Consider the following 27670-nt stretch of genomic DNA (forward strand, 5'->3'; position numbering starts at 1 on the left):
CAACACCAACTCATGGAAGACCCACACCTATCAAACAAAGTGAGTTTCTCACGAGCAAACTCTACATATGTTCTGTTTGGGTTGTGTTGGGGAGGTTTCTGAAGCCTGATGCATTCTTACTGATTAAAGGACTTGAGTCCCATTGTTTAGATAGGTAGAGGAATGTGGGGGATCTGGTATTTGCATAGGGGGCATCTATTGTCTGTCCAGATACTGTAAGAACTCTTAGAATTGAAGAAGTTGCTTATGGCAGGAAGGAGAGCTGTCCTTTATGTAAAGTTTAGGTAAACACAACAGTAAACATTATGGCAGGAATGATAAGGTGGGGGGACAGCCCGCCCTTTGGGGTAAACAGATGGCAGCATCTTACCGCACCCCTTTTTCTATGTATTAAATACTGTTGAAATGATGTTTTGAGAGACTCCTCAGACGATTATGTTGGTAAGCGGTTGACGCATCTCTCATATTTGCATAATAGTTAATAAAACTGTTAGAATGTGCCAAGAGAACTTTGTCTCTGTTTCTTACTCCTTTAAGAGTGTCGATACATGGAATTTCCATCACAGTTGTTCTTATGATTTCTGAACTTTTGCCTATAGGCCTCAGGGACCAACTCAATGCAGACACCACCTCCTGTAACTTGCCAAATAGTTTGCATACTTCCTTGGGCCATTTCAATTACGCTGCAATGCGTTCAAATACACCAAAATACTAATCTACTTCAAACTCTCTAAACGGCGGACCCAAAGCAATGTTCTTGCTAACATCAAAATGGTCATCTGCTCGATCATGTGGGGAAAAAGGTGCAGAGGACGAGGACAGTGGTGCCTGTCCGGCGCGAGCCAAGGCAACCGTTACATCCATCTCAAGTTGCCATCTCCTAAAGTCAGCCTCAATCTGTGCTCCTCCATCTGGAGATGGGCAATTCGTACTTTCACACAAGTGTCCAGACTTGATCCTGGAGTAGACATGGGATCGAAGCGAGGTAAATCAAATGGCGTATTAATTTAACCACTTCCTCAGACTAATCCCTTGCAGGAGAACTAGCACCACCAAGTACTTTCCAAGTTCAACCGTACTGCCCAAGTCCACCCTCCCTTCTGGGTGACCAGGACTCAGTGCCACTGCCAAGGTAGGTAGCACATTCTTCTCTACTAGTCCTTCTAAGACACAATGCCTTAACTCTGGCTTAACTTTTTAAGAGTTTAAGACACTAACAGTGAGTAGTGAACAATGATCACACGTAGGTCTACCTTGCGACATTTCTCTTACAAGTCCACCGAGGGAGCCTCAATGAATAACCGTGCCAATGACATAAACGACAACAACAACCAAACAACAACTCAGACCAAGTTGTAAAAGAAATGACCGTGGGGATTTTATTACAGTAACACATAGACAAAGAACAAGGGGAAAAACAACAAAAAGAGGCTTATCATTCAGGTTAAGGAGAACAGCCGGACGAACGCTGCCAAAGTAACAAGATGATCAGAAGGGCCCTAATCCTCCCTACACGTATATCCTGCCTGACATAAGCTAAATGCAGTAACACTAACCTGACTGCTACAATAAACAAAGGGACAGCCACTCACTTCTAACCTAGTATATATAACAACAGGTCATCTACGGGAGCCTGTAAACCCTAGGGTGTCTTACCCAGCCGTTCACCAAAGACAGTACAAAACTAAAAGGTTGTTATACAAAGCGTACACACAGCATAACAGTCCAAAGGCAATGGTCCTTTTGCAGGAAGGGTAGATGGACCACACACAGCTCAAAGGGCACCAACGCAGCACACCTGAGAGGGATATAAAGGGAGGTGGACAAGATAGAAACAAGAGGTAACAGCACAAACGGCACCAAAGTGGTCCAAAGGGAAGTTCTCGTAAGAGTGCTGTGAAGGGAAGGGGCCGTAACAACGACGATACTTGAACAAAAACCTAGTCCAGGTCGGTAATGCTTCCTAAAATTCAACACTACTCCTTGTTTGCTCCTTGGGGTTTAAGGCCGGGTGTTTTGTAAGAGCACTTTGTGACCACTGCTGATGTAAAAAGGGCTTTATAAATACATTTGATTCATTGAAAATGTGATTGAAAAATGAGCTGCAAGGTCGAGTTGTCAGAAACAAGCCTGGTTACAATATGCCCGACAAGACCTTGACACGCCTAATTTGGAGTGACAAGACCAAAATAGAGTTTATGGTCACAACCATAAGCGCTATATTTGGAGAGTGGTCAACAAGGCCTATAGTGAACAGAATATCATCCCCACTGTAAAGCATGGTGGTGGCTCACTGATGTTTTGGGGGTGTGTGAGCTCTGAAGGCACAGAGAATCTTGTGAAAATGTATGGCAAGATGAATGCAGTTAAGGTTCAGGTTAAGGTTCTAGAGTGGCCATCAGTCTCCTGACCTTAATATCATCGAGCCACTCTGGGGGAGATCTTAAACGTGTGGTTCATGCAAGACGACCAAAGTCTGCATGACCTGGAGGCATTTTACCAAGACCTATGGGCAGTTATACCACCTGCAAGAATTCAGGGCCTCATAAACAACTATTACAAAAGATTGCATGCTGTCATTGATGCTAAAGGGGGCAATACACAATATTAAGAACTAAGGGTATGTAGACTTCTGAACAGGGGTCAGTTAATTTTTCTTTGTTGCCATGTTTTGTTTTATGATTGTCCCATTCTGTTATGACCTACAGTTGAATGTGGATCCCATAAGAAATAAAAGGCATTGTGTTCACTCGTTTTCATTACAAAGGGGTACATATACTACCAATTCTCCAAAGGTATGCCAACTTTTGAGCACAACTGTAACTTAAAACACCTACACCTATCTGTTGCATAGAAAGGAACCAAATGAGGTTTATGGGAGTACAAGTGGTTTAAAGTAAAAGAGACCAGAATAACCCATTATTTGGTTAAGCTACTTAAAAATATATTGTCAAAAAATATGCTGGAAAGTAATGTGTATATTGATCATAATGAAAATCATGCTTATTTCCATTTACACTTAGAAGAGATGTATGTGCAAATATGCCCATTAAGCCTGCCTGAAATAGAACTGCTATTTAAATTACGAGTGTATAACTAATTAAGTTTCACTTCATAGTAAAATATATATTGTAAAATAATGTAATCTTTGCTTCATATCTAGCAGTACACTATAACTACTGTATTGGTTGTGGCTTGGTGTGAGCGCTAGCTCATAAACACTTTCAGTGGGTGACAAATTATATCAAACATTAAGTAAAAAAAAAATCTCTTACTTAAACATTACTCCTTACTCTTAAGAAAACGCAGATTATCTAGAGGTATCCTACACCATAACATATTTCTGCAACTTCTAAATTGACTGGCAGAAATAGTAGCACTTGGACAGCACTTGTATAACTTAATATTGGAAAATCTGATATAAAAAAATAAATAAAAGGTTGTGCGTATGTAACAAACACATTGTTAGAGACATTAAACGTCACAAAAATAGACTTAATTTAAATTCAAACACAGTAGTGGGCATTAAAGGTGTTTACCCTACAACACCTTTAAATAAAAGGATACATTTTTTTACCTCAATATTATTAAATTTTTTAAGTAGAATCAAAATAAGAAAAACTATACTCCAATAACAACTAAGGGCGCAGTAGATAAATAAAGACTCAAATACTGTCAAATTACAGTATCGTGACTGACCAACATTTTGCCTAGAGCTAATTGAATTATCTAGTCTGTTCTCTCCCTCACTCGGCAGACAAAATGTGGTACTGCTTATTCTCACAGGACGAATATATGATAACACTGTTGATACCAGAGAGCTGTAAGACTACATGATGTTGAACACCAACACCCAGTGATTTCTCGCTATTTCTCTCAGTCGCTCAAACCCCCCCCCCCCCCACATACATACAAACATGAAAATATTTTTAAAAAAATCGGCATTTTCAATATTTCATATTGCATTTGATAAAAATTGTCATGGTTATCATCTTCAAAATGAATTGGAATAAAGCGAACTCAATGCATTTATTGTAAATTGAGTAACGGACAGCTTGACAATCTACCTGGGATTTGAGAACACCACTTCTTTTCATTCTGCATTTTATATGAAAAGCATCAGAATAAAAATGTTATGTATAACATGTACTGTAGTATTATTATTATGTGCATGTATTTGTTTAATTATCACACCTAACTACACAGTTTGTGATAACATACATTGGGGAGAACAAGTATTTGATAACCTGCAAAATCGGCAGTGTTTCCCACTTACAAAGCATGTAGAAGTCAGTAATTTTTATCATAGGTACTCTTCAACTGTGAGTGACAGAATAAAATAAAAAAATCCAGAAAATCACACTGTATGATTTTTAAGTAATTAATACATCAGAAAAGCAAAACGTAATATTTGGTACAGAAACCTTTGTTTGCAATTACAGAGATCATACGTTTTCTGTAGTTCTTCACCAGGTTTCCACACACTCCATACAGACCTTCAGATCTTTCAGGTTTTGGGGCTGTCGCTGGGCAATACGGACTTTCAGTTCCCTCCAAAGATTTTCTATTGGATTCAGGTCTGGAGACTGGCTAGGCCTCTCCTAGGACCTTGAGATGCTTCTTACAGAGCCACTCCTTAGTTGCCCTGGCTGTGTGTTTCGGGTCGTTGTCATGCTGGAAGACCCAGCCACGACCCATCTTCAATGCTCTTACTGAGGGAAGGAGGTTGTTGGCCAAGATCTCGTGATACATGGCCCCATCCATCCTCCCTCCCCTCAATACGGCGCAGTCGTCCTGTCCCCTTTGCAGAAAAAGCATCCCCAAAGAATGATGTTTCCACCTCCATCCTTCACGGTTGGGATGGTGTTCTTGGGGTTCTACTCATCTTTCTTCTTCCTCCAAACACGGCGAGTGGATTTTAGACCAAAAAGCTCAATTTTCATCAGACCACATGACCTTCTCCCATTCCTCCTCTGTATCATCCAGATGGTCATTGGCAAACTTCAGACGGGCCTGGACATGCGCTGGCTGGAGCAGGGGGACCTTGTGTGCGCTGCAGGATTTTAATCCATGACGGCGTAGTGTGTTACTAATGGTTTTCTTTGAGACTGTGGTCCCAGCTCTCTTCAGGTCATTGACCAGGTCCTGCCGTGTAGTTCTGGGCTGATCCCTCACCTTCCTCATGATCATTGATGCCCCACGAGGTGAGATCTTGCATGGAGCCCCAGACCGAGGGAGATTGACCGTCATCTTGAACCTCTTCCATTTTCTAATAATTGCACCAACAGTTGTTGCCTTCTCACCAAGCTGCTTGCCTATTGTCCTGTAGCCCATCCCAGCCTTGTGCAGGTCTACAATTGTATCCCTGATGTCCTTACACAACTCTCTGGTCTTGGCCATTGTGGAGAGGTTGGAGTCTGTTTGATTGAGTCAGTGGACAGGTGTCTTTTATATAGGTAACGAGTTCAAACAGGTGCAGTTAATACAGGTAATGAGTGGAGAACAGGAAGGCTTCTTAAAAAAAAAAAACAGGTCTGTGAGAGACGGAATTCTTACTGGTTGGTAGGTGATCAAATACTTATGTCATGCAATAAAATGCTAATTAATTATTTAAAAATCATTCAATGTGATGTTCTGGATTTTTGTTTTAGATTCCGTCTCTCACAGTTGAAGTGTACCTATGATAAAAATTACAGACCTGTAAGTAGGAAAACTTGCAAAATCGGCAGTGTATCAAATACTTGTTCTCCCCGCTGTATATTTGCAGAAAGCTTAGAATCTCATTAATCTATCTGCAGTATACAATTTAAAGTAGCTATTACGGCGACTAACTCCTAAGTGTTTGAGTATAGTCAACATCCACAAAAAAAGCACCAGAGTCGCTAGTTTCGGGTTTGATAGTAAATTTTGTACTTACAATGAGCCGTCTTCTTCTGATTTCTTATCTTGATGGTCCCAGAGATATAGCAAAGCACTGTTTTGTTTGATAAAATCCGTTTTTATAATCGAAAACGATTAATGTTCTCCACAGATTTGTAGAACGAAATCCTACTCGGAGCAAAACTATTCAAACCTCACAGCAATAATTGGTATTTCTGAAAAGAAGAGTCTCTAGCATTTAACCAGACAAAGTTCATCCTTCTGGGTTGCCTATTTGCTTTGCACCACATCAGCAAAGACTTGCAGACTGGCTCTGATTACACGCGAGCGCATTTCTTTGGTAGCATGTAGCTCCCTCAAATGACGACCAATGGATTTGAAACAAGCTAGGTTGAGAACACACTAGCCACACTTCACGGCAATTGTTGAACGATTACTGTAAGATGCACACACAGGACACTCCAACAGTGCGCACCAGCCAACCCAAATCTACAACCAAACTTAACTATTGCACAAGATGCATAGCTGTCGCTGCTCACGAAACTATACTCGGCATTTAAAGTTTGGACTAGATTTTTGCAAGAAATCACAGACTGTGAGTCAAGGTGAGTACAATAAGATATGTTGTGTCTTGGGTAAACTATTAGCATTAGCATATTAGGCTATGTCATATAGTTTCTGAACGTCTTACTGCCAATTGGGTCACGTCATTATAGTAGATTTCAGTTCATAATGTCCTTATGTAACCAATTGTCTATGTGATTTGGCTATGACATGTTGTGGCTGTTTCTCATGACCTATTCATCCCTATTCATATTTCTCCATGATTCAGGAAGTCCCTCTGGCTCTTGACCCCCACTGTGACATCATCATCTGGCTGGCCCTTTCAGAGCTTTCCAGGTATTCGAAAAGTCTCCCCCTTCTTTCTCCTATTCCCTTCTACTCTTTTCCTTTCTAGTCCTGCCAACTGTTTGTTTACTATCTGTATGTAAGGAGGCATAGATACCACATATGATGCAAACACCACATATGATGTTAGATCACCACGTCTGATGTTAGATCATTGGATCCACCTCCTTGTCGCGCCTCCTGTTAGTAACCTTTATTAAGGGAAGCTAATTTTCCATCATGTATAACATTCCTGGGAGTGTGTAACCCTTATTTTAATGACCTTTGCACTGTTGTATGGTCTGTGTAGGTATGAACTTAAATTCATAAAGTGTCCAAAGTGTCCAACTGGCACAAAGTGGCCAATCTGTAAAAGACACTTTGGCCTTGCTTTACAAATGAGTAAGTAGATCACTGAATATCAAATGGCCTGAAACTTTACCTAGATCCTTCAGACATATACTGGATCAAGTGGAAAATGCCTCCATATTCCTAATCCATGTTTGGCCTTCCCCACTGCAGTTCAAACATGAAGAGGATTTTTATTTCTTTCTTTTACAAAAAAACACGTTTTTTATTTGTTTTATCTTCTGCCAAATCTATTGTGTTATACCTTCCTGCATTCATTTATAAATCATACAAACTACAGTGTCCCCTTTCAAATGGTACCAAGCATATGTTTTTACTATATTCAGGTCATGAGCTACAAGCATTTAGATTTGGGTACATAATTTTAGGCGGAAATTGACTTTTTTGCACTTTAACTAACAGGTTAATGAGACATCTGGCCATGTATTTGTCCAGCCAGAAGTGAGATGTCAGGTGCGATTTTCATGACAACCAGACGAAAGTCATTGTGCACAAACTGTTGCATGCTTTTTGTTTCGATAGTAACCAGCAGTCTCTGACAAGTATGTTGTGGCAAATGGCAGAATTACTCTTGTTGAAGTGCCAGCCTCGGAGCGATAGTTGGTCCTTTCACAAACCAGACCTTTTTGTATCCATGTTCAAGGAAGTATCTCTTTAAGAAGGTATATAACTGGATATCCATAAGTTCGTCCTCTGTGCCCTGCACACATCTGTTTGTCTTGTTGTACAGCCCGAATATAATCAGCCAGTTATGAAGCCTTGATGAGAAACTCATCTTTCAAATCTTCTGACAGTTTTTGGTTGTGGATAGTCAGAAACTCTTTAATCTGACTCTAAAGTTCTACAAAACATAGAAGCACTTGACCGTGTGAAAGCCAGCACACCTCAGTGTGCAGGAGGAGTGTTTGGTGCGCCTCGTCCTCACACCGCTCTGAAAACAGCCCCTTGTTGGTTGGGCAAGCTTTTATAGAGGGAACTTTTTTTAACTACTCTCTTAAGTGTCTCATTTAGCTCCTCGAACAGATGTTGGTTCACACAGGTGCCAAACACTGGTGTTTTACACTAAAGTCCAGACTTTTTTCTGTTTCCACTGACACCGGCCAGGGCCAGTCGCCCACTAGGCCATGGCCGAGTAGCCCGGCTCTCGCTTGGTGCCAAGCCCCGGACTTTAGGGCAGGGTTTGCGGATTGACGCGTGACGTGGTGTGAAAACGCGGCATGTTGTTCTATTCGAATGGCGATGTGTATCGTTTGCTTTAGGCTTCTCGTAATGATTTATCAGATCCCTGATAAAATAAAGAAAATAAAGCAATAGTACTGGGCAGCAAAGACTCACAACAGAAAGAGTAGGAACGACCAAAGGTGGCACGATGCCTGTTGTGCTACTTGAATAGCGATGTGTTTCATTTGTTAAGTCTTTAGGGTTCTCGTAATGGTTTTCATCTGATCTAACAAACAAATCCCTGACAAAATAAAGTTCAATAAAATGAAGCAACAGTACAGGGAAGCAAAGACTCAGAACAGAAAGAGGTTGGAATGACCGAATGGGGTACGATACCACTGACTCAATAGAAAAACGGAGCACTGAGACCAAAGACATTGCCTGCAGACCCTATTACAACATAAAATTACCTCAGAATTCTCCCAAATCCTTCTGAAAAAATACTTATCAAACTACATAATGAACACAATGACTTACAGTTACAAGTGTAGGGGGAGAAGGAGCCGGTTGCAGGAGTTTGAGGAAGAAATTAGTTTTATTACTTAAGTTGAAACGCCATTTTGTAAACAAACTGAGCATGGCGTTATTGTTTATTTTATTATTACTACCAAAAAAATATTGCCTTTTATTTTTCGTAACCGGAAAACTAATTTACTTTGTAGTTTACTCCTCCTTCCCCACCTGAGCCCCTTAAGTCTGGAGCCAACATTAGCATAAATCACTGGTGTGACCCTGGTGCCAGGGTAAAGCACCAGTGGAAACGCGGCATTGGTGTATCATACAATGAAACACAATGCAAATATCATGGAGGCAGCCCCATCAGTACAGCATGCAATAACATCTTCATAGTGTATGCTGTGCTTTGTAAAGTAACCATCAACTGCACAAAAAATGCCTCCCCCCAGGTGGTTGTGGTCAGATTTACAGACATAAGTATATCTTGTTTTACATCAGTTTCATCAATGTACTGCACATATACAATCACCGTAGCCTCATCTGCCACTGTGGTAGTTTCATCCAGTTGGATAGAAAAGTCTCTTTTTCAGCTTTCATGCATTAGTTACACTCAACTCGGATCTTGTCCATTACTAAAAATGAAACCTAAATCAATATAATTTCCCGGGCAAGTTTTCATTTTCTTTAAGACAGACGAAGAGTTGCATTCTCCCTGGCACTTAGCCATCTATTTATTTTTAATCAAATTAGTTTTCTTTTTTAGCAAGTTTTTTTTAAATGCAGGTAGGCTACACGTTAGTTAGGTAGCTAACAATGTTCAAATGCCTGTTATATTTACACCTACGTTGTCTGAAAAAACTAGCTAGTGAATTAGCAGTGAAGATTCATGTCCAATAAAGCTCCTGAATTTGTATACATTAATTATTGTTGACAATTAATCATGAATCCCTTTTAATTATAGGAATGTAGAAAATATTCCCAAAAAATTTTTTTACACTCCTCAAATCAAGAAGGCATGGTAACCCAGCAATGAACAATGGCGCCCCCCGGGTTGGGAAACACACCACAAGTTTTGACCATATATTACAGAGAATGTTAGGGTTTGGCCTTAATGGAAACATGGCATTGCTAACATACTGCACAAGCAACAATGATATAAACTATATATTGATAGCTCGGCTTGCTACGGTATATGCTTCCAGTTGTCAAGAAGACAGTATTTTTCAATTTACGACACCATAACTAGCAAGCCAAACATCCACCTTTTCCATGCTTAATCAACTAAATACGGTGAGGGTCTGAGATAACATACCTGAAGTACTGTATAGTCTTCGTTGTGTTAGCTAATATGTTAGCCACTCAAATATGTACAGCAGTTAGCTACAACACACTACAATTGGCTATCTAGCTGGTTAACGGTATTTACGGACATGGTCAAGCTAGCCACTACTAGATGAAATTGTGCGTCTTCGCCGTACAGCGCGTAGCCACAGTAACGTCGCAAGAATACATGGGTATTTAAAAATATAGCTAGCTAACTATTTATCTCTACGAATATCAAGCTAAAGCTAACGTCTTTTCGAGCTACTAAGGTTTGTGAACGAGTTAGCTAGCTACAGTACAGTGAGTAGCTGACAATATAGGATATACTAAACTTTTTCGAATCCTTTATGCAATATGTTGTAAGAAACCAATAGTTCTCACGTTAAATGTACGAATTGTCCATGGAAAACATACAAAAATAAACATAAAACAAATTTCTAGTTATGTTACCTCATAATGTAAAAATCAAATTCTTACAAGAGCCTTGATAGCAGAGGGAAATTGTGAAAGGCAGCACAAACAATGACGGCCTAGCTGGACCGTAGCTAATGAGGAAACCTTCAAAATTAAAGTGGTACAACGACTTTCTTATTGAGTGGTTCATTTTGACTTTCAGTGAAAGACTATAATAAGTGTAAGTAGAAATGTGGTTCCGAATGCCTAAAAAGGGGTGGGGGGTTGCCTAATTGTAGGTTCTCTTAGCGGTCTTTAGGGTACTTAGATTTTGCTTGGGTTTACTAAATGCTCCTTTATTCTGAAAATATGTACACTTACTGTAAATAAAATAAAATTCTCAGTAATTTCTATTTTAATCTCAAAAGTTTGTCAAGAACAATCCATGCCATAAAAATTTAATTTAACACATAGACAATATTTCATCCAAAAATATAGATACATTATTCGACATGTATTGAAGCACATCACAACATATTATAACTTCAATACTTAATGTATTACTAAATGTATCACACCAGATTACAACAACATACAGAAAACACATTCACAATATAAACACGATAGTAATGCTACAAATCCTGTAGTCTCATCTTCCTTTCATCATTGCTTTTTGGCATTTATTCTATTTTTGACAGAGTGATCAGTGTCACGCCACTCAGAACAGCAACCAGGACAGCAACCAATAACAGAATGTTTTTAGTCCCCTAAAACAGAAGAGAGTCAAACATTAACAAAAGGTCATCATTCTTGAATTTTCTAAAAGTTTCTTTTTTATTATTACTAATATTTCGTTATTAGTTATTATCAGCAACTTTCTCCTAGTTACCCTTATTTCTTTGTAGTAGAATAAGCTCCAAATTAAAGAGACTAATGCAGGACCCTGTGAAAACATGAATTATGTTATTATGGAAAATAAAGGACAGTTAGATATATTAATTATTGTAGGCATTCTCTTCTTTTGTGATAATACTCACTGCTGCTCCTATAGGGTATGTTATTACTGTTCCAAGATAATAACAAGCAATGAAGAAGCCACACTGACTGAGAAAATGCATACCTCCTGAAATAAAAGCTACACACAGAGGAAAAATATTAGTAAGTGTTCTGTAGAGTTGTTAACATGTACCAATGGGCTATCAATGGAGTTAAAATATAATTTACCTGGTAATACACACTTTAATGGAAGATTAAACCTGTTTTTCATCACCATACAATAACCAAAAAATACCATGGAGGTGGTGACGTTAATCCCTGTCATGTAAGGGAAAATGTAGTCCAAATCTAAAAAATAAAATTAAAAAGAGACTTCCGTTTCTTTGGACAAAGTCACTCTAATAATAGCATCACCTAAATAACTTCAATGTATATGTAATACTGTGTAATGTGAGAGTGATGTAAATACATTGGTGTGAATGTTTTCTTTTTATAGCTATACAGTGTCTGTGAATCTTACCATACTGACTGGCTTCTGAAAATACCGTACCATTCCTCAAAGCATTATTCTTTATGTAGATGATTGGAGTGTAGGAGCATCCATATGCTAGTCCAGCAAATGTAGCAAGCGAGCAGCCACTTCAAGAAAAGTAATTCAATTATTGACAGGAATTTACATGAAATTGACCCCAACCCTGATTCACTGAATAAAAACAAATACATAAAATTTACATTTAGAAATTGTGCTTACATTATTTTTCTATTCATGGGACTGAGCTTCTCAGTCCATCTCCTACTTCTTGCAATATATGGCTGGCTGTTATCCTCTATCAAGTCCAACTATAAGATCAAAAACAAGAACTGGAGACATCATATCACTCCTATCCTATCCAAATGCTTGTTATAGTGTACCTGCATTAAAACCATCTCCAGCTCATATTCCTTGGAGCTTGGTAGTACCGTTTCAGAGCTGCTGTTTTTGTACTATAGCATGTTTTTAGTTCCATTCATATTAGTACAGACTTTGAAAACCAACCTGGTATGTAGAAAGGAACAATGGTGTTCTTTCTTCATCATGTGCCTGATCTGTTGTCTTTATGAAGAATGAAATCAGAGCACTGAATATATGGGGGATTGAAAAGATGAAATAAACACATTCAACACAGATGGTGGAGCTGGAAGATGGCTTAAAGGTAATAATATACATTTATAATTTTTAATTGAATTTCAGGTGTTTTAAGATCAGTCTTATACAGAAATGCATTGGAATCTGAATGATAATATAACATGCACCTTATTGTAGCAAGTCCAGTTCCAATGTAATTCAGTGTGGGATTTGCTACATATTGCTGATCCAGTCCAAACCATCCAAATCTTAAGGGAGTTAAGCAACATACGATTTATCAAAATTGTTTTACAAAATTGTTCCTTTCAGAATCTCATAAAAGAATGTGTCAACTGTTATAGAATCATTCTGCAATAATAAGCGTAAAATAAATGTTTGATAAACTGACAAAATGTCCATAATATGGTTATATTCCTCAGCCCTTAATTGTCTGTGTTTGTTTTTGTCAGTCACCTTGCAGTGGCCCATGCTGTAAGAAGTGAGAATGTGGACCAGATGAGGAATCCCATACCAAGTCCGATAGTTCTTATGATCGGTATGGTGGTGAGATTTCCTACAAAACAGAAAAATCAAATATTCAGGTTAGAGGTAAGCCAATGCCATATAACAAACAGAAACACATACACACACGCACACAGCAGGTCAGTCACCTGCGCTAAACAGGAATCCACCCAGCAAACTGAACATCCAGATAGTTGGACATCCCTGGATCCAATAAACTATCAGAGATCCTAGCTGGAGAGTATTGCTGAACACCAACTGAAAGAATAAACCTTGGAAAACAGAGAAAAATTACCACATCATGCATGCATGCTTAATTTGTTTATAAAAATACTTTATTACTAAAATTATTGAACTTGTGACATTGGAAGGTCATATTACCAAAGAAACTACATTGACTTTGGAAAACAAAATTAACTAATTTGCAGGATGTTACCATCTCCTGTCTCCGTACGTTTGATGGGGCAAAGAGAGGTGCCAAAACCGATGACAGACAAGCCCAGTGAGGTAAATCCCTTAAGGAGATGATGCCCAGCGTCCGACGAGTTGGTCCGGTGATGAGATGTGTTGCTGTTAGGCCTCTCGGACAGCCAGCCAGCTTCTAACGGGCCTGAGGCATTAGAAATGAGTGGAATGCATTTGACTGGAATACACAGTGAGGGTTTGCATTTGTGTTGCTTATGAATTGAAATGATGATTAAGTGCTTATAGACATTTCGATTGGAGGATCCATAAAGTATTATAGTGAACAAAGGAAACATGAACACAACATTGTTCTCCAGGGTGAAAAGGAAACACCCTACACACAGTAGAATTAAGGTACTTGGTGGTATTTGTAACATGGTTAATATAGTGAGGGTGCTCATACTAATTTCTATTACTATGTAATAGATTACAAACTGGTATGCTGATCAAAATGAAATGTTATGTAATGTGACTCTTAGCAAAGTAGTTGCAGTAAATATCACAGCTGAATTTTGTAAAAAAAAAAGTATTATACAAGCTATTTTAAGTTATATGACTGCTTTTTAATGTAAGGTAACGGGTATATTATATGGTCAGTTATATGAAAGACATCCAAGTTATCTAGGCCAATAAAATCCTTCAACCATTGATTAACGTCTTATCTCAGTAAGTAAGATTAACAAGGAAACTTCTGTGCCTCATATTGATGTTTCATGTTTATGTTTTCGTTCTCATATGGATGATTTTCCTCTGACGTGACAAGGTGACCCTTAAAATAGGTCACATTTGTAAGGGGCTTATACTTACCTCATTAAGGGTTATGTAATCATTATAAATAAATAAATCTATTATAAACTGGATATGTATATGTGTATAATATGTACTGCCTGGACCTTATATATACTATATGTAGTATTAAGTGATTTTTCATTGGGGATGAAAATCAATCAATCAAGAATATATGGTCTACGCCTCATACAATGAGTTATCTGAACTCTTGAAACATAGGGCACTGGCTAAGCCGAGCTGAGCTGTACTGGGCTTATGCATCCTTCGTTGTTGCCGGAACATTGCCGAACAGGCTATTGTGACAAGAACATATCAATACAGTTGACTATTATATCATGAAAAATTATCACAGATACGTGTCTGCTTTGTGATATTCACAGGTATTATTGTTTTAAATGGTCCTCATTTGCATTGATCCAGTGATCGATGGAGGCTTAGGGATGAAAGTGAAAAGAGAGAGATGATGTACTTACTGTGGTTGACGTTGGTGTCAAGGAGCACCTGTCCAGTGGAGCCACCCACCATCCAAAAGCTGCTTACCCAGAGCAGCGTGAGGGCACATGGATTCAGCTGCATGTCTGACTGGCCCCCTGGATTTAGTTTCTTTATGTCCACACTGGGAACTTGTATGGCTTTGGTAATGCTGTCAGCAGAAAAAGAGAACAAAACTTTGCACCCTACTTGCAACTCAACTGGTCAGATACAGCAGTCTCAGCCCTTGAAAGATGTTATGCAACATCTTTGACCTAACAGTATGACCTTTTCTTCAAAGTTATGTTTGCCATAAGACCATTAAATCAGAAATCTTAAGTAAACTGACTTGTTATCCGTGCTCACATGAGCAAAGTTAGATCTTGTCCAATATCTACACAATGCATTAATACTTTAACAATAAAAAAAAACATTCCCTGATTAACTTAACCAGTCTTTTCTCATTTGTCCTCTATTGTTTGACAGGAGAGGGGTGAGGCCTATTACACCAGAGTGCACAATGAGACAAACTCCATGAATTTCTAATCCCTTCAATTTGGTAAAAAAACACAGTTTTGCTCAACACATATCTTTCTACCTTTTTTTAGGCTGCTTTTCTGTATTTATACTTGAGACATCATATTTGGACATGAAAAATTCACAAGTCGCTGTTTAAAAAAATAAAGGTTTTTCCATCTTTATTTTTCAGAGAAGTGGTATTAAGATTGATTGACCTCATATACAGGTGCTGGTCATATAATTAGAATATCATCAAAAAGTTGATTTATGTCAGTAATTCCATTAAAAATTCAGTATATCCGAAAATTTTAATTTGCTCTTGGTCTTGCATTACTTAAGACCAATACAAAAAAAATATTTTTAGAAATGTTGGCCAACTGAAAAGTATGAACATGAAAAGTATGAGCATGTACAGCACTCAATACTTAGTTGGGGCTCCTTTGGCCTGAATTACTGCAGCAATGCGGCGTGGCATGGAGTCGATCAGTCTGTGGCACTGCTCAGGTGTTGTGAAAGCCCAGGTTGCTCTGATAGTGGCCTTCAGCTCTTCTGCATTGTTGGGTCTGGAGTATCGCATCTTCCTCTTCACAATACCCCATAGATTTTCTATAGGTTTAAGGTCAGGCGAGTTTGCTGGCCAATTAAGAACAGAGATACCATGGTCCTTAAACCAGGTACTGGTAGCTTTGGCACAGTGTGCAGGTGTCAAGTCCTGTTGGAAAATGAAATCTCCATAAAGTAGGTCAGCAGCAGGAAGCATGAAGTGCTCTAAAACTTCCTGTTAGACGGCTGCGTTGACCTTGGACCTCAGAAAACACAGTGGACCAACACCAGCAGATGACATGGCACCCCAAACCATCACTGACTGTGGAAACTTTACACTGGACTTCAAGCAACATGGATTCTGTGCCTCTCCTCTCTTCCTCCAGACTCTGGGACCTTGATTTCCAAAGGAAAGGCAAAATGTACTTTCATCAGAGAACATAACTTTGGACCAATCAGCAGCAGTCCAGTCCTTTTTGTCTTCAGCCCAGGCGAGACGCTTCTGATGCTGTGTCTTGTTCAAGAGTGGCTTGACACAAGGAATGCGAAAGCTGAAACCCATGTCTTGCATACGTGCGTGGTGGTTCTTGAAGCACTGACTCCAGCTGCTGTCCACTCTTTGTGAATCTCCCCCACATTTTTGAATGGGTTTTGTTTCACAATCCTCTCCAGGGTGCGGTTATCCCTATTGCTTGTAAAAAAATTCTACCACTTTTTTTCTACCACATCTTTTCCTTCCCTTTGCCTCTCTATTAATGCGCTTGGACACAGAGCTCTGTGAACAGCCAGCCTCTTTAGCAATGACCTTTTGTGTCTTGCCCTCCTTGTGCAAGGTGTCAATGGTCATCTTTTGGTCAGCAGTCTTCCCCATGATTGTTTAGCCTACAGAACTAGACTGAGAGACCATTTAAAGGACTTTGCAGGTGTTTTGAGTTAATTAGCTGATTAGAGTGTGGCACCAGTTTTCTTCAATATTGAACCTTTTCACAATATTCTTATTTTCTGAGATACTGAATTTTTTTTTTTATTAGTTGTCAGTTATAATCATCAAAATTAAAAGAAATAAACACTTGAAATATATCAATCTGTGTGGAATGAATGTATACATTATACAAGTTTCACTTTTTGAATGGAATTACTGAAATAAAATCTACTTTTTGATGATATTCTAATTATATGACCAGCACCTGTATGTGTTTGTACTTTGTACATGAAGTTACTAAATGCTTGCAATGCCAGAATTGTCTGTTCAATTGCACCTATAACCAAATTTCAAAATGATCAGAATGTCACTCTGCTGATTTAGCTCAGTCAAAAACTCAGGACTTCAGGACTCCCTCACAAACACATTTTAGCAAAGGGACAACAATCAGGATATATCATTTTTTGGTTGGCAGAGACAAGTACTCTCCTGAAGCATTATACAGATAGTGCCATTAGAAAGGGCATTATTCATCTGGAAGGGGAGAAACTTTAGATTGTAGAGGGAATTTCTTGATTTGACAGGCACATATCAACCAGGCACATATCAGCTTTGTTGGCCCATAACAAAACAGTAAAGAAGGAGAAGCAATTTTATTATGTGTTAGTTAATGCACATTATTTGAGTACGTACTGACAATTCCAGAATTGTATATTATGACAGCAAAAATTGCCACCACACCAGCCCATAAACACCATTAGATATGAGCAGTGTTCTGATTTTGACTGGTTAAGATGATATTTTGAAACTATTTTGGGCAGTAATACTGTTACAGGGTATACTGAATTATTATTGAGCAATGTTCTAAGATGTGTTCTTTTCCTGAGTATCACTCCACTTGTCTTATCAATAAAACGTATGCTAACTATCAAACAATGGTTTGTGTTAATAATGCCTTTATTTATGTGAGTATTCACAATTTCACTAAACATTGTGAAAAATTATGAATTCTGATTCTTGCATATTAAGTAATGGACAAATGCGATCAGTGAAAAACACCTTTATGAAGGTTACGTTGAGCTTGTTTGGCTAATTACTGTCTATGTGCGCAGCCATTTTTGTTTTCATTCCACTGAATTCTATGACCAAATGTCTCTGCGATCAAAGATGGTTGAACAAGACAATTCACCAATCTGACCGAAAGTTCAAATCTTGATTACTTTGATTATTTTGTCACCTGTATCTGACTTTGTTCGATGAACAAACTTCAGCAGACAAGTTGCAAATCGTGAAATACCCCAAGTGCGACAGACCAGACATCATGTAATGTTAAGTTGATCAGTCTTTTTTCTTTACCGGAAGCCCAAGTAAGGTAGGTAAAATGTTGTAGTCTATAATCTGTCATTTGCAACATCAATAAAAACGGAATATCATGCAATTGAAAAACATTTTTTGTTAATTGTTTGACGATAATTTGGAACGGCTTGTATTTTTTAACTAAGTCTGTAATTTCAGAAATGGTAATTAATGACACACTAGTTAACATTTTATGTCGCTAATAATTACATTACATTGACGACTTGATACAGTTATTATTTGGTATACAAGAAGATATTTTTCGAAACGGCTGCTGACCAGAGGCCTTTTGTGCTGGCCTAGTGATAGGATCAAAATTAAATATTTTTTATAATGTAATATATTTTCATTAACGCTATATTTATTTTACAAAGTTCGTTCCCATCAGTCTACTGACGTAGTTTCATTGGTTTTATTGCTAATTTGCATCTCAGGCGGCTTTCCACCAGCGGCCAGACTGCGTTACTCTGGCGGCTAGCGGCCAAAGAGAGGGTGCGGGCTGTGATTTGCTGTATCTGCTTGTGTTTGTCATTTTCTTCCAGCAGAGATGCTATTGTACCCGTTTTATTCTTAATTAATTTTATTTTCATATTGTTAAATTTAGTGTACAGAATTTTGGTCAACATTGGTAGTTTATAAATAAAATAGACTTTGACTTTTGCACTATTGCTTGTTTGCTATCCACAAATATACATTCCACAAACTCAAATGTCACTCAGAAATACGTCTTCACCTGATGAAAATAGTTTACATATTTTTATGTAGTATATAACATCACAAAACCTGTCAAAATGTTACAAGTGGGAACCAATCCACAAATATAATGTGATCCACAAATAGTGTATTTGTTGTTCAAAGGTGTGAGGGATAATTGCAAATAATTTTTCATATATTCAAATCCTTGCTTTGAGGTACAAATAGAAAGGATTTAATTTATGTGTAGTGAAATATATTTGTGGATAATGTTTTTTATTTGCAGATCATGAGACATTAGTTTGTGGATGTTACATTCATTTGTAAATAGTATTTTCTGTATACACATTGTAATATACATTTGTAAATTGTGGTCTGCACATTTGCAATAATTTAGAAGCAATTCTCCATAAAGTTTTTTTTGTAATGTGAGTATAACATTTATTTGTATAACAATGTTTGACATCACCAATGTGTAATACAAAGCCCAGCGTGTTTTCAACTTCAGGCAACTAACTCAGCTGAGGTAAAATTGGTTTTATATTCGCACATTGACATTCATTGTTGAACTAATGTGTTAGTGCCTTTTACAGATGTATAGGGGAGTAAAGAATTATTGGTTTCGTATTGGGCTAATTAGAAAGATATCAAACCTGTATTTTGCCAAGTAGGAAGAATGCGAGAGTAGTAAATGTAGGGTAAATTGTGTGGGCGAGGGTGGGAATTCCGGTGTGACTTATGGACTTCCTGTATGACATGTGTTAGGGCAGGACTTCTGGAATGACATATGCATGTCCGGTGACTTTGTAATTTATGATTACATTGATGTGTTAATGTTTGATGTTTTACAACGACTGATAAGTATCCCGGACGAGTGTTATAACAGGTGCGATAGGTTTGATTCTTAATAATGGGGGTCTTAGGGTTCTGGAATGTTAACTTCCTAGGGAATAAATAAGTGTTATATCAGCTGCAAGATGTTTGGTGTTTAACAAATGGGGCGCCAGGGTTAAGCAATGCTATAACCCCCCGGCATTTTATGTTCCGATAAGTGCTACAACAGATGTCCTAAACCCGACGGGTGGTCGCCTTCTATGTTTTACAATGTAACAAGAGATGGGCCTTATGATCAGATCTGCCCATAGTATTTGTCCCTAAATAAACACTAACACAAACTGTAGTATATGCAGGTTGAAAAACATCCCATATTTCACACAAGGTTTGTAGTCCAACAAAGCACTACAGTAAACCAAAATCACATGAGCAATGCTATTATTTTGAAGGAACAGTCATGGCCTGGGCTGACCACACATTATGACTAGGTGGATTGTATCGTGGTTGGGTTTAAAAATGTTGTTAAATATAAAAACAATGATTTTGGTACATAAAAAACAATAAAAATTGTTGTTTTAAGTCAGTATTAACTTTTAAGTTATATGGCAAAACTTTACAAAGTTACCTGGTAGGTAGCGTATAAATTTGCATGAACAATGGTGAATCATTGACAGGTCAAGACATGCTATTTCAGGTAAACAAAACATTTGTAAAGGCGTCAACACGAAATTGTAAAACGGGGATCAACGCGAGATTGTTTTCTTCACACAATAGCCAGTGTTTATATGTAAGCAGATTAGTTTGTCGTTAATAGATACAATTATATGAAGTGATGTCACATTGTAAGTTCAAATAATTTTATTTAAAATAATTGATTTGAATTGTGATGCAATTACAAACGTTAACAAACGACACATTTGAACTTTTCATCATCATCATCATCTTCTTCCGCTTATCCGGGGCCGGGTCGCGGGGGCAGCAGTCTAAGCAGAGATGCCCAGACTTCCCTCACCTTAGACACTTCCTCTAGCTCTTCCGGGGGGACACCGAGGCATTCCCAGGCCAGCCGGGAGACATAGTCCCTCCAGCGTGTCCTAGGTCTTCCCCTGGGTCTCCTCCCGGTAGGACGGGCCCGGAACACCTTCCTGGGAAGGCGTTCAGGAGGCATCCGGAACAGATGCCCAAGCCACCTCAGCTGACCCCTCTCGATGTGGAGGAGCAGCGACACTACTCTGAGCTCCTCCCGGGTGACCGAGCTTCTCACCCTATCTCTAAGGGATCGCCCAGCCACCCTGCGGAGAAAGCTCATTTCGGCTGCCTATATCTGGGATCTTGTCCTTTCGGTCATGACCCACAGCTCATGACCATAGGTGAGAGTAGGAACATAGATTGACCGGTAAATCGAGAGCTTCGCCTTGCGGCTCAGCTCTTTCTTCACCATGACAGACCGATACATCGACCGCATTACTGCAGAAGCTGCACCGATCCGTCTGTCAATCTCCCGTTCCATCCTTCCCTCACTCGTGAACAAGACCCCTAGATGCTTAAACTACTCCACTTGAGGCAGGCACTCTCCACCAACCTGAAGTGGGCAAGCCACCCTTTTCCGACTGAGGACCATGGCCTCGGATTTGGAGGTACTGATTTTCATCCCAAATGCTTCACACTCGGCTGCAAACCGTCCCAGCGCATGCTGAAGGTCCTGGTTTGAAGGGGCCAACACGAAAACATCATCCGCAAAGAGCAGAGACGAAATCGTGTGGTCCCCAAACCTGACACCCTCCGGCCCCTGGCTGCTCCTAGAAATTCTGTCCATAAAAATTACGAACAGAACCGGCGACAAAGGGCAGCCCTGCCGGAGTCCAACATGCAATGGGAACATGTCTGACTTACTGCCGGCAATGCGAACCAAGCTCCTGCTTCGGTAGTACAGGGACCTGACAGCCCTTAGCAAAGGACCCAGGACCCCATACTCCCGAAGCACCCTCCACAGGATGCCGTGATGGACATAGTCGAATGCCTTCTCCAAATCCACAAAACACATGTGGATTGTTTGGGCAAACTCCCATGAACCCTCCATCACCCTGTAGACGGTATAGAGCTGGTCCAGGGTTCCATGGCCCGGACGAAAACCACACTGTTCCTCCTGAATCCGAGGTTCTACTATCGGCCGTATTCTCCTCTCCAGTACCCTGGCATAGACTTTCCCGGGGAGGCTGATAAGTGTGATCCCCCTGTAGTTGGAACACACCCTCCGGTCCCCCTTCTTGAAAAGAAGGACCACCACCCCGGTCTGCCATCCCAGAGGCACTGTCCCCGACCGCCACGCGATGCTGCAGAGGCGTGTCAACCAAGACAGCCCCACAACATCCAGAGACTTGAGGTACTCAGGGCGGATCTCATCCACCCCCAGTGCCTTGCCACCGAGGAGTTTTTTGACTACCTCAGTATCTTCAGCCCGGGTGATGGACGAGTCCACCTCTGAGCCCTCAGCCTCTGCTTCCTCAATGGAAGGCATGACGGCGGGATTGAGGAGATCCTTGAAGTACTCCTTCCACCGCCCGACGATATCCCCAGTTGAGGTTAACAGCTGCCCACCTCCACTGTAAACAGCGTTGGTAGGGCACTGTTTCCCTCTCCTGAGGCGCCGGACGGTTTGCCAGAATCTCTTCGAGGCCAGCCGATAGTCCATCTCCATGGCCTCACCGAGTTTTTGCCTCCACAACCACCCGGGCTGCAATCCGCCTGGCCTGCCAGTACCCGTCAGCTGCCTCAGGAGTCCCACAAGCCAACCAGGCAGTCCTTCATATTGTCTGTTTAAATCTCTGGTTTAGGTTGACCTGAATTAAACCCAGCCGTGTTTGGGCCGTTTTTGGGCTCAATCTTGGTAAGTAGACTTTTGACATTATTGTTAATAAACTTTAATTACATGTATATGCTTGTTAACCCTCTTTGTATTTATTTCAGACAAAGTGACTAGCATCTGTGGCAGCTGGACAGGGCGGTTGTTATCTTACGCAACCTGAACAGATATTTTTGTGTAAGTCTAATTATTTACAGATTTTTTTTGTCTTGTACTCAAATATTATGAACATTTACGACAATATGCATACAGCTGAACCTTTGTACTCTATTTACCAACCAACAGATTGAGGACCCCCAGAGATGATATAGAGTACATCACAATAATGGCTTCAGTTAAGGACACCCCACCTTGTGGCTGCACAGCATCAGGAGATTTTTGTTTCATTGTTTTCTTTAATGCTTGAAAGCTGAAGGTAATTCATATTTTACCGTCAACTCATCAAAACTGGGATGTATGTAAGTGTATGTTTGAGTTAGAATATTTTAACCTGTAAGTGGATAGTTTTTTAAAACGTTAATCTCGAGAAATGAAGAAAGATAATGCTAACAACAGACCAGACACGGAACAACCAACAAAATCTACACATAATCAACAGACCACACCCCAAAATACAAATGAACCGGGCATTACTTTGTTACACAGATATACCGGTTTTAACACCTATGGCGATCATGGTTGTAAACATAGCTGTCGTGTCTGTCTTCCTGAAGATTGTCATACCCAATCCCGTAACAAAAAGCAGTGCCCAGACTGTAAGCGGATATGTTATTCAGACTTTTGTTATAGACAGCATCAACGCTTGAAGAGTGTGGATTGTTGGGTTAGTAGGTGTTAGCAGAAGAAATACTGTGGCGATTGCGACCATCATTACAATGTTAGTATTACCAACTATAAAGCGCACAAGTGCATGGCTAACATGTGTCCCAATTGTAACGTGGATCTGGCTGTTGAAATTAATCATCAGTGTTTCATAAAACCCTCTCAACCCAAGGACCCCAGTGTGCGCTACATATTTTATGGTTTTGAGACAATTGCCAATCCAGTGAATGCTGTACACACTGCAAGTTTTGTGTGCGCAATAAGCTTTGATAATGAAAATATAACCGAAATATAATGACTACACATTTATAGCACACAACTCTATAGGTTTCGATGGTTACATCTTGGTACCTTGCTAACAATGGTATTGGCACGACACTTATTGCTAATGGTAGCAAGCTCATGATTTTTACAGACAGCACATACAATCAGAGATTCATTGATAGTCATTGCTTCCTACAGATGAAGCTGGCGGCCATGCCACGTGCTATGGGTTTTAAGGATTCGAAAAAAGGCTATTTTCCCTAGAAGTTTAACATCAAGGAGAATGAGAACTATATTGGCCCCCATACAGATCCACATTACTACGGTGTGAATACCATGATGGCTAAAGAAAACGATTTTTTGCAATGGTACGCAACAGTTTCTGCAGAACCCTTTGTCATGCAGGATGAAATAAAGGCTAACTGCATGAATGATGTGGTCATCTTGAGAGAGGGTTGTATGCGCTACAGACTCGAGTTCCTGGAGAATGGTGGTCTTGACCCATTCCGGTCAATTATGATTGCTTCAGCTTGCATGAAAGTCTTTTGCAACAGATTCCTCACCAAAGACACCATTGCATTGGTCCCCTCAGACAACTACATCCGATGTCAGAAGACATTCTCAAACAGCTCAATCCAATGACTTGAATATGTGGCCTCTGATGAGAATATATCAGTACAGCATGCCCTGAACAGGGATGAAGTGAAAAGCTGGCCCTACTATATTAATGGATATGCTGAACGTCTATGAATTTCTAGGCTGTTTCTGGCACGGTCATTGTGTCATTGTTCAGCAAGCATCAATCCGGTGACAAAGATTCAGTACGGGTTGATGCACCAACAATGGCTGACAAAGCTTGAGGCTTTAAAAGAACAACACAACGTACATGTTCAATACATATTGGAGTGTGAGTGGAATCAGCTTAAAAACACATCCACAGATGTCAAAGCTTTCTTGAAAACCTTTAATGCTCCAGAGCGCCATGACCCTCGGTATGCTCTTTGTGACAGTCGTACCAATGTAATTCAATTGAAGTTTACGGCTCGAGAAGGGGAGAATATTCAGTATGACAATGTCTGTAGTCTTTACCCATTCTGCAACAAGACCAAAACTTATCCGATTGTGCATCCAGACAGAATCTTTCGAGATTTCAAACCGCTAGACATCTACTTTGGTATTGTTAATGCCCAATCGGATAAGTGTGTCCACCGAAAGGCCATTTTATCACCCCGTTTTACCGCACAGGGTCGGCGGTAAGCTGTTATTTCCCTTGTGCAGATTATGTGAAGAGTCTGAAAACCAGGTAACGACATGCACTCTACACAGACACTGATTCAGTGATCTTTGTCACACAACCCTTGGGGATTGGGTACCCCCACTGGGGCGATTCTTGGGTGACTTGACTGATGAGTTACCAGATGGTGACAGCATCGCTCAATTTGTTAGTGGTGGGCCAAAGACATACGGTTACAAAACCGTTAAAGGTCTGACCTGTCTCAAAGCAAAAGTTTTTACACTCAACAGCTACAACACAACCATTGTTAATTTGGAGACGCTAACATGACTGGTTGATAACTTTGTACGAGGCAGGGGTGGTGATGATGATCACATACTTGCTAATGCAGAACATTCACATTAAGAAAACCGAGTAGGGTCTAAGCATTTCTGTCACAAACAGGGTGGTGTAGTGCAGTGTTGCATGGACAAGGAACCAGGTGCAGGCAGGGGTAGTCGGTGTTGATACTTTAATTATAAGAAATAAACAAAACACCGAGCACAAAACACACAAAGCAAAGGGCTGACTAAAGCAGCAAAAACGACGATATGAAATGACACAAGTACTTACAATAACGGCAACACACACGACATCCAAACATGACAAGAACAATGAGCCACAATGTGGGGAGCAGAGGGGAAACATATATACACATACAAACGATTCAAATTGGGACCTGGTGTGAAGGATTGAAAACATGTGACAGTCCGGGATGTGTTCGTGAGAATATGGGAACTTGTGAAAATATGGCACGGTGGCGCTGCTGCTCACCGCACCATGACAGTACCCCCCCCCAAAGGCCCGGCCACCGGACGGGCCAAGACGAACCCCAGCCCACGGGAGGGGGGGCGGGGCATCGCAGTACCCCCATCAGCACAAACCCGCCGAGGGGGCGGAACAGCCGAGACTAGCCAGGGTGGCGGAGCCGTCGGGACAGGCCGGGGAGGCAGAACCGGCCGAAGATCAGGAGCCGGCGGAGGGTCAGGGGCCGGGAGAGCCGACGGAGGGTCGGTAGCCGGCGGAGGGTCAGAGGCCGGGAGAGCCGACGGAGGGTCGGTAGCCGGCGGAGGGTCAGAGGCCGGGAGAGCCGACGGAGGGTCGGTAGCCGGCGGAGGGTCAGAGGCCGGGAGAGCCGACGGAGGGTCGGTAGCCGGCGGAGGGTCAGAGGCCGGGAGAGCCGACGGAGGGTCGGTAGCCGGAAGAGCCGACGGAGGGTCGGTAGCCGGAAGAGCCGACGGAGGGTCGGTAGCCGGAAGAGCCGACGGAGGGTCGGTAGCCGGAAGAGCCGACGGAGGGTCGGCAGCCGGAAGAGCCGAAGGAGGGTCGGCAGCCGGAAGAGCCGAAGGAGGGTCGGCAGCCGGAAGAGCCGAAGGAGGGTCGGCAGCCGGAAGAGCCGAAGGAGGGTCGGCAGCCGGAAGAGCCGAAGGAGGGTCGGCAGCCGGAAGAGCCGAAGGAGGGTCGGCAGCCGGAAGAGCCGAAGGAGGGTCGGCAGCCGGAAGAGCCGAAGGAGGGTCGGCAGCCGGAAGAGCCGAAGGAGGGTCGGCAGCCGGAAGAGCCGAAGGAGGGTCGGCAGCCGGAAGAGCCGAAGGAGGGTCGGCAGCCGGAAGAGCCGAAGGAGGGTCGGTAGCCGGAAGCGCCGAAGGAGGGTCGGTAGCCGGAAGCGCCGAAGGAGGGGCCGGGGCGGCCGGGACAGGAGAGGGCGCCGGGCCGCCGGGACAGGAGAGGGCGCCGGGGCGGCCGGGACAGGAAGGGGCGCCGGGGCGGCCGGGACAGGAGAGGGCGGTGGCAGCCAAACCCCGGCAAGCTCAGGCGGTGCAGGCCACTCCTCCTCGGCCTCAGGCGGTGCAGGCCACTCCTCCTCGGCCTCAGGCGGTGCAGGCCACTCCTCCTCGGCCTCAGGCGGTGCAGGCCACTCCTCCTCGGCCTCAGGCGGTGCAGGCCACTCCTCCTCGGCCTCAGGCGGTGCAGGCCACTCCTCCTCGGCCTCAGGCGGTGCAGGCTGCTGCCACTGGCAGGAAGGAGGCGCTGGCTGCTGCTCCAATGCAGCAGGGGGCACTGACTGCCGCTGCTGGCAGGTAGGAGGCGATGGCTGCTGCTCCAATGCAGCAGGGGGCGCTGACTGCCGCTGCTGGCAGGTAGGAGGCGCTGGCTGCTGCTCCAATGCAGCAGGGGGCGCTGACTGCCGCTGCTGGCAGGTAGGAGGCGCTGGCTGCTGCTCCAATGTAGCAGGGGGCAATCGGCGCCGTGGCGCAGGGACAGGGGCGGCAGAAGGCCGCGGAGCAGGAAGCGGTGTGCGCCTCATTGCCAGCCTACAGCCTGGCCAGCCTGCACGGGGTCGAGGAGGCCCCGGACATAGAGGGGGCGCCGTTGGGGCTTCCCTCGGGCACCCACTCAGCCCCCCCCTAAAATTTTCCTGGGGGGACCTCGGGCTGAGCTTTGGGCACCTTGCCCTCTTCTGTGCTTTCCCAGACGAAGGGAAGATGTCCCTCCGCAGACGGAATGGGTACCGGGCCAGCAGCTCCTTCGTGCTGGTGATGGCCCGTTGTCTGCATGCCTCCGCGAGTACACGCTCGACACGCTCCACCGTAAAGGGAGCTTCCCGCTCCATGTCTCGGTAGAGGAACGTGCCGAGCATGCATGAGAGGAGGCGGCGATTCCATAGGTGGTCCTCCTCCGTCATAGCCTGCGGGTTCCAGATTA

At 42.0% G+C, this 27670-nt stretch overlaps 2 protein-coding genes across 5 annotated transcripts in view; both read right to left on the reverse strand.

Moving 5' to 3' along the window:
* The window catches only part of klhl8 (kelch-like family member 8), an 83649-nt gene extending 72959 nt beyond the window's left edge, over positions 1 to 10690 (reverse strand). For 2 of the 4 annotated variants that reach the window (XM_010866849.3, XM_010866846.3), the window contains exon 1: positions 10588 to 10676. The gene's annotated coding sequence lies outside the window, so the exon portion shown is untranslated. Of the gene's footprint in view, positions 1 to 10126; positions 10542 to 10587 lie in introns of those variants that run through there. The other 2 variants (XM_010866847.3, XM_010866848.4) reach the window with 2 other exon arrangements.
* A 403-nt stretch (positions 10691 to 11093) lies between these two features.
* On the reverse strand, positions 11094 to 27650 carry LOC109615389 (transmembrane protein 144-like). The gene is made up of 13 exons (XM_029124921.2): positions 27415 to 27650; positions 14881 to 15050; positions 13590 to 13763; positions 13303 to 13425; positions 13106 to 13205; positions 12820 to 12900; positions 12563 to 12644; positions 12278 to 12366; positions 12047 to 12165; positions 11755 to 11874; positions 11568 to 11665; positions 11420 to 11473; positions 11094 to 11297 (listed from the first exon to the last, which is right to left on the reverse strand). Exons 1-13 carry the CDS (start codon positions 27648 to 27650, stop codon positions 11211 to 11213), a joined length of 1533 nt encoding a protein of 510 aa, XP_028980754.2. The 3' UTR covers positions 11094 to 11210.
* Between the last annotated feature and the right edge of the window lie 20 nt (positions 27651 to 27670).

This window comes from Esox lucius, chromosome 14 (genome assembly GCF_011004845.1).
Source record: "Esox lucius isolate fEsoLuc1 chromosome 14, fEsoLuc1.pri, whole genome shotgun sequence".
NCBI lineage: Eukaryota > Metazoa > Chordata > Actinopteri > Esociformes > Esocidae > Esox > Esox lucius.

Excerpts from the sequence above, each read along its gene's own strand:
- LOC109615389 (XM_029124921.2), bottom strand. The coding sequence starts at position 27,650 with ATGACGGAGGAGGACCACCTATGGAATCGCCGCCTCCTCTCATGCATG. Across the intron at positions 13,426-13,589 it reads ACGTACGGAGACAGGAGATG|GTTTATTCTTTCAGTTGGTG; the intron begins GTAACATCCTGC and ends CTGTTTTCCAAG. Across the intron at positions 11,666-11,754 it reads ATTAAAGTGTGTATTACCAG|CTTTTATTTCAGGAGGTATG; the intron begins GTAAATTATATT and ends CTCTGTGTGTAG.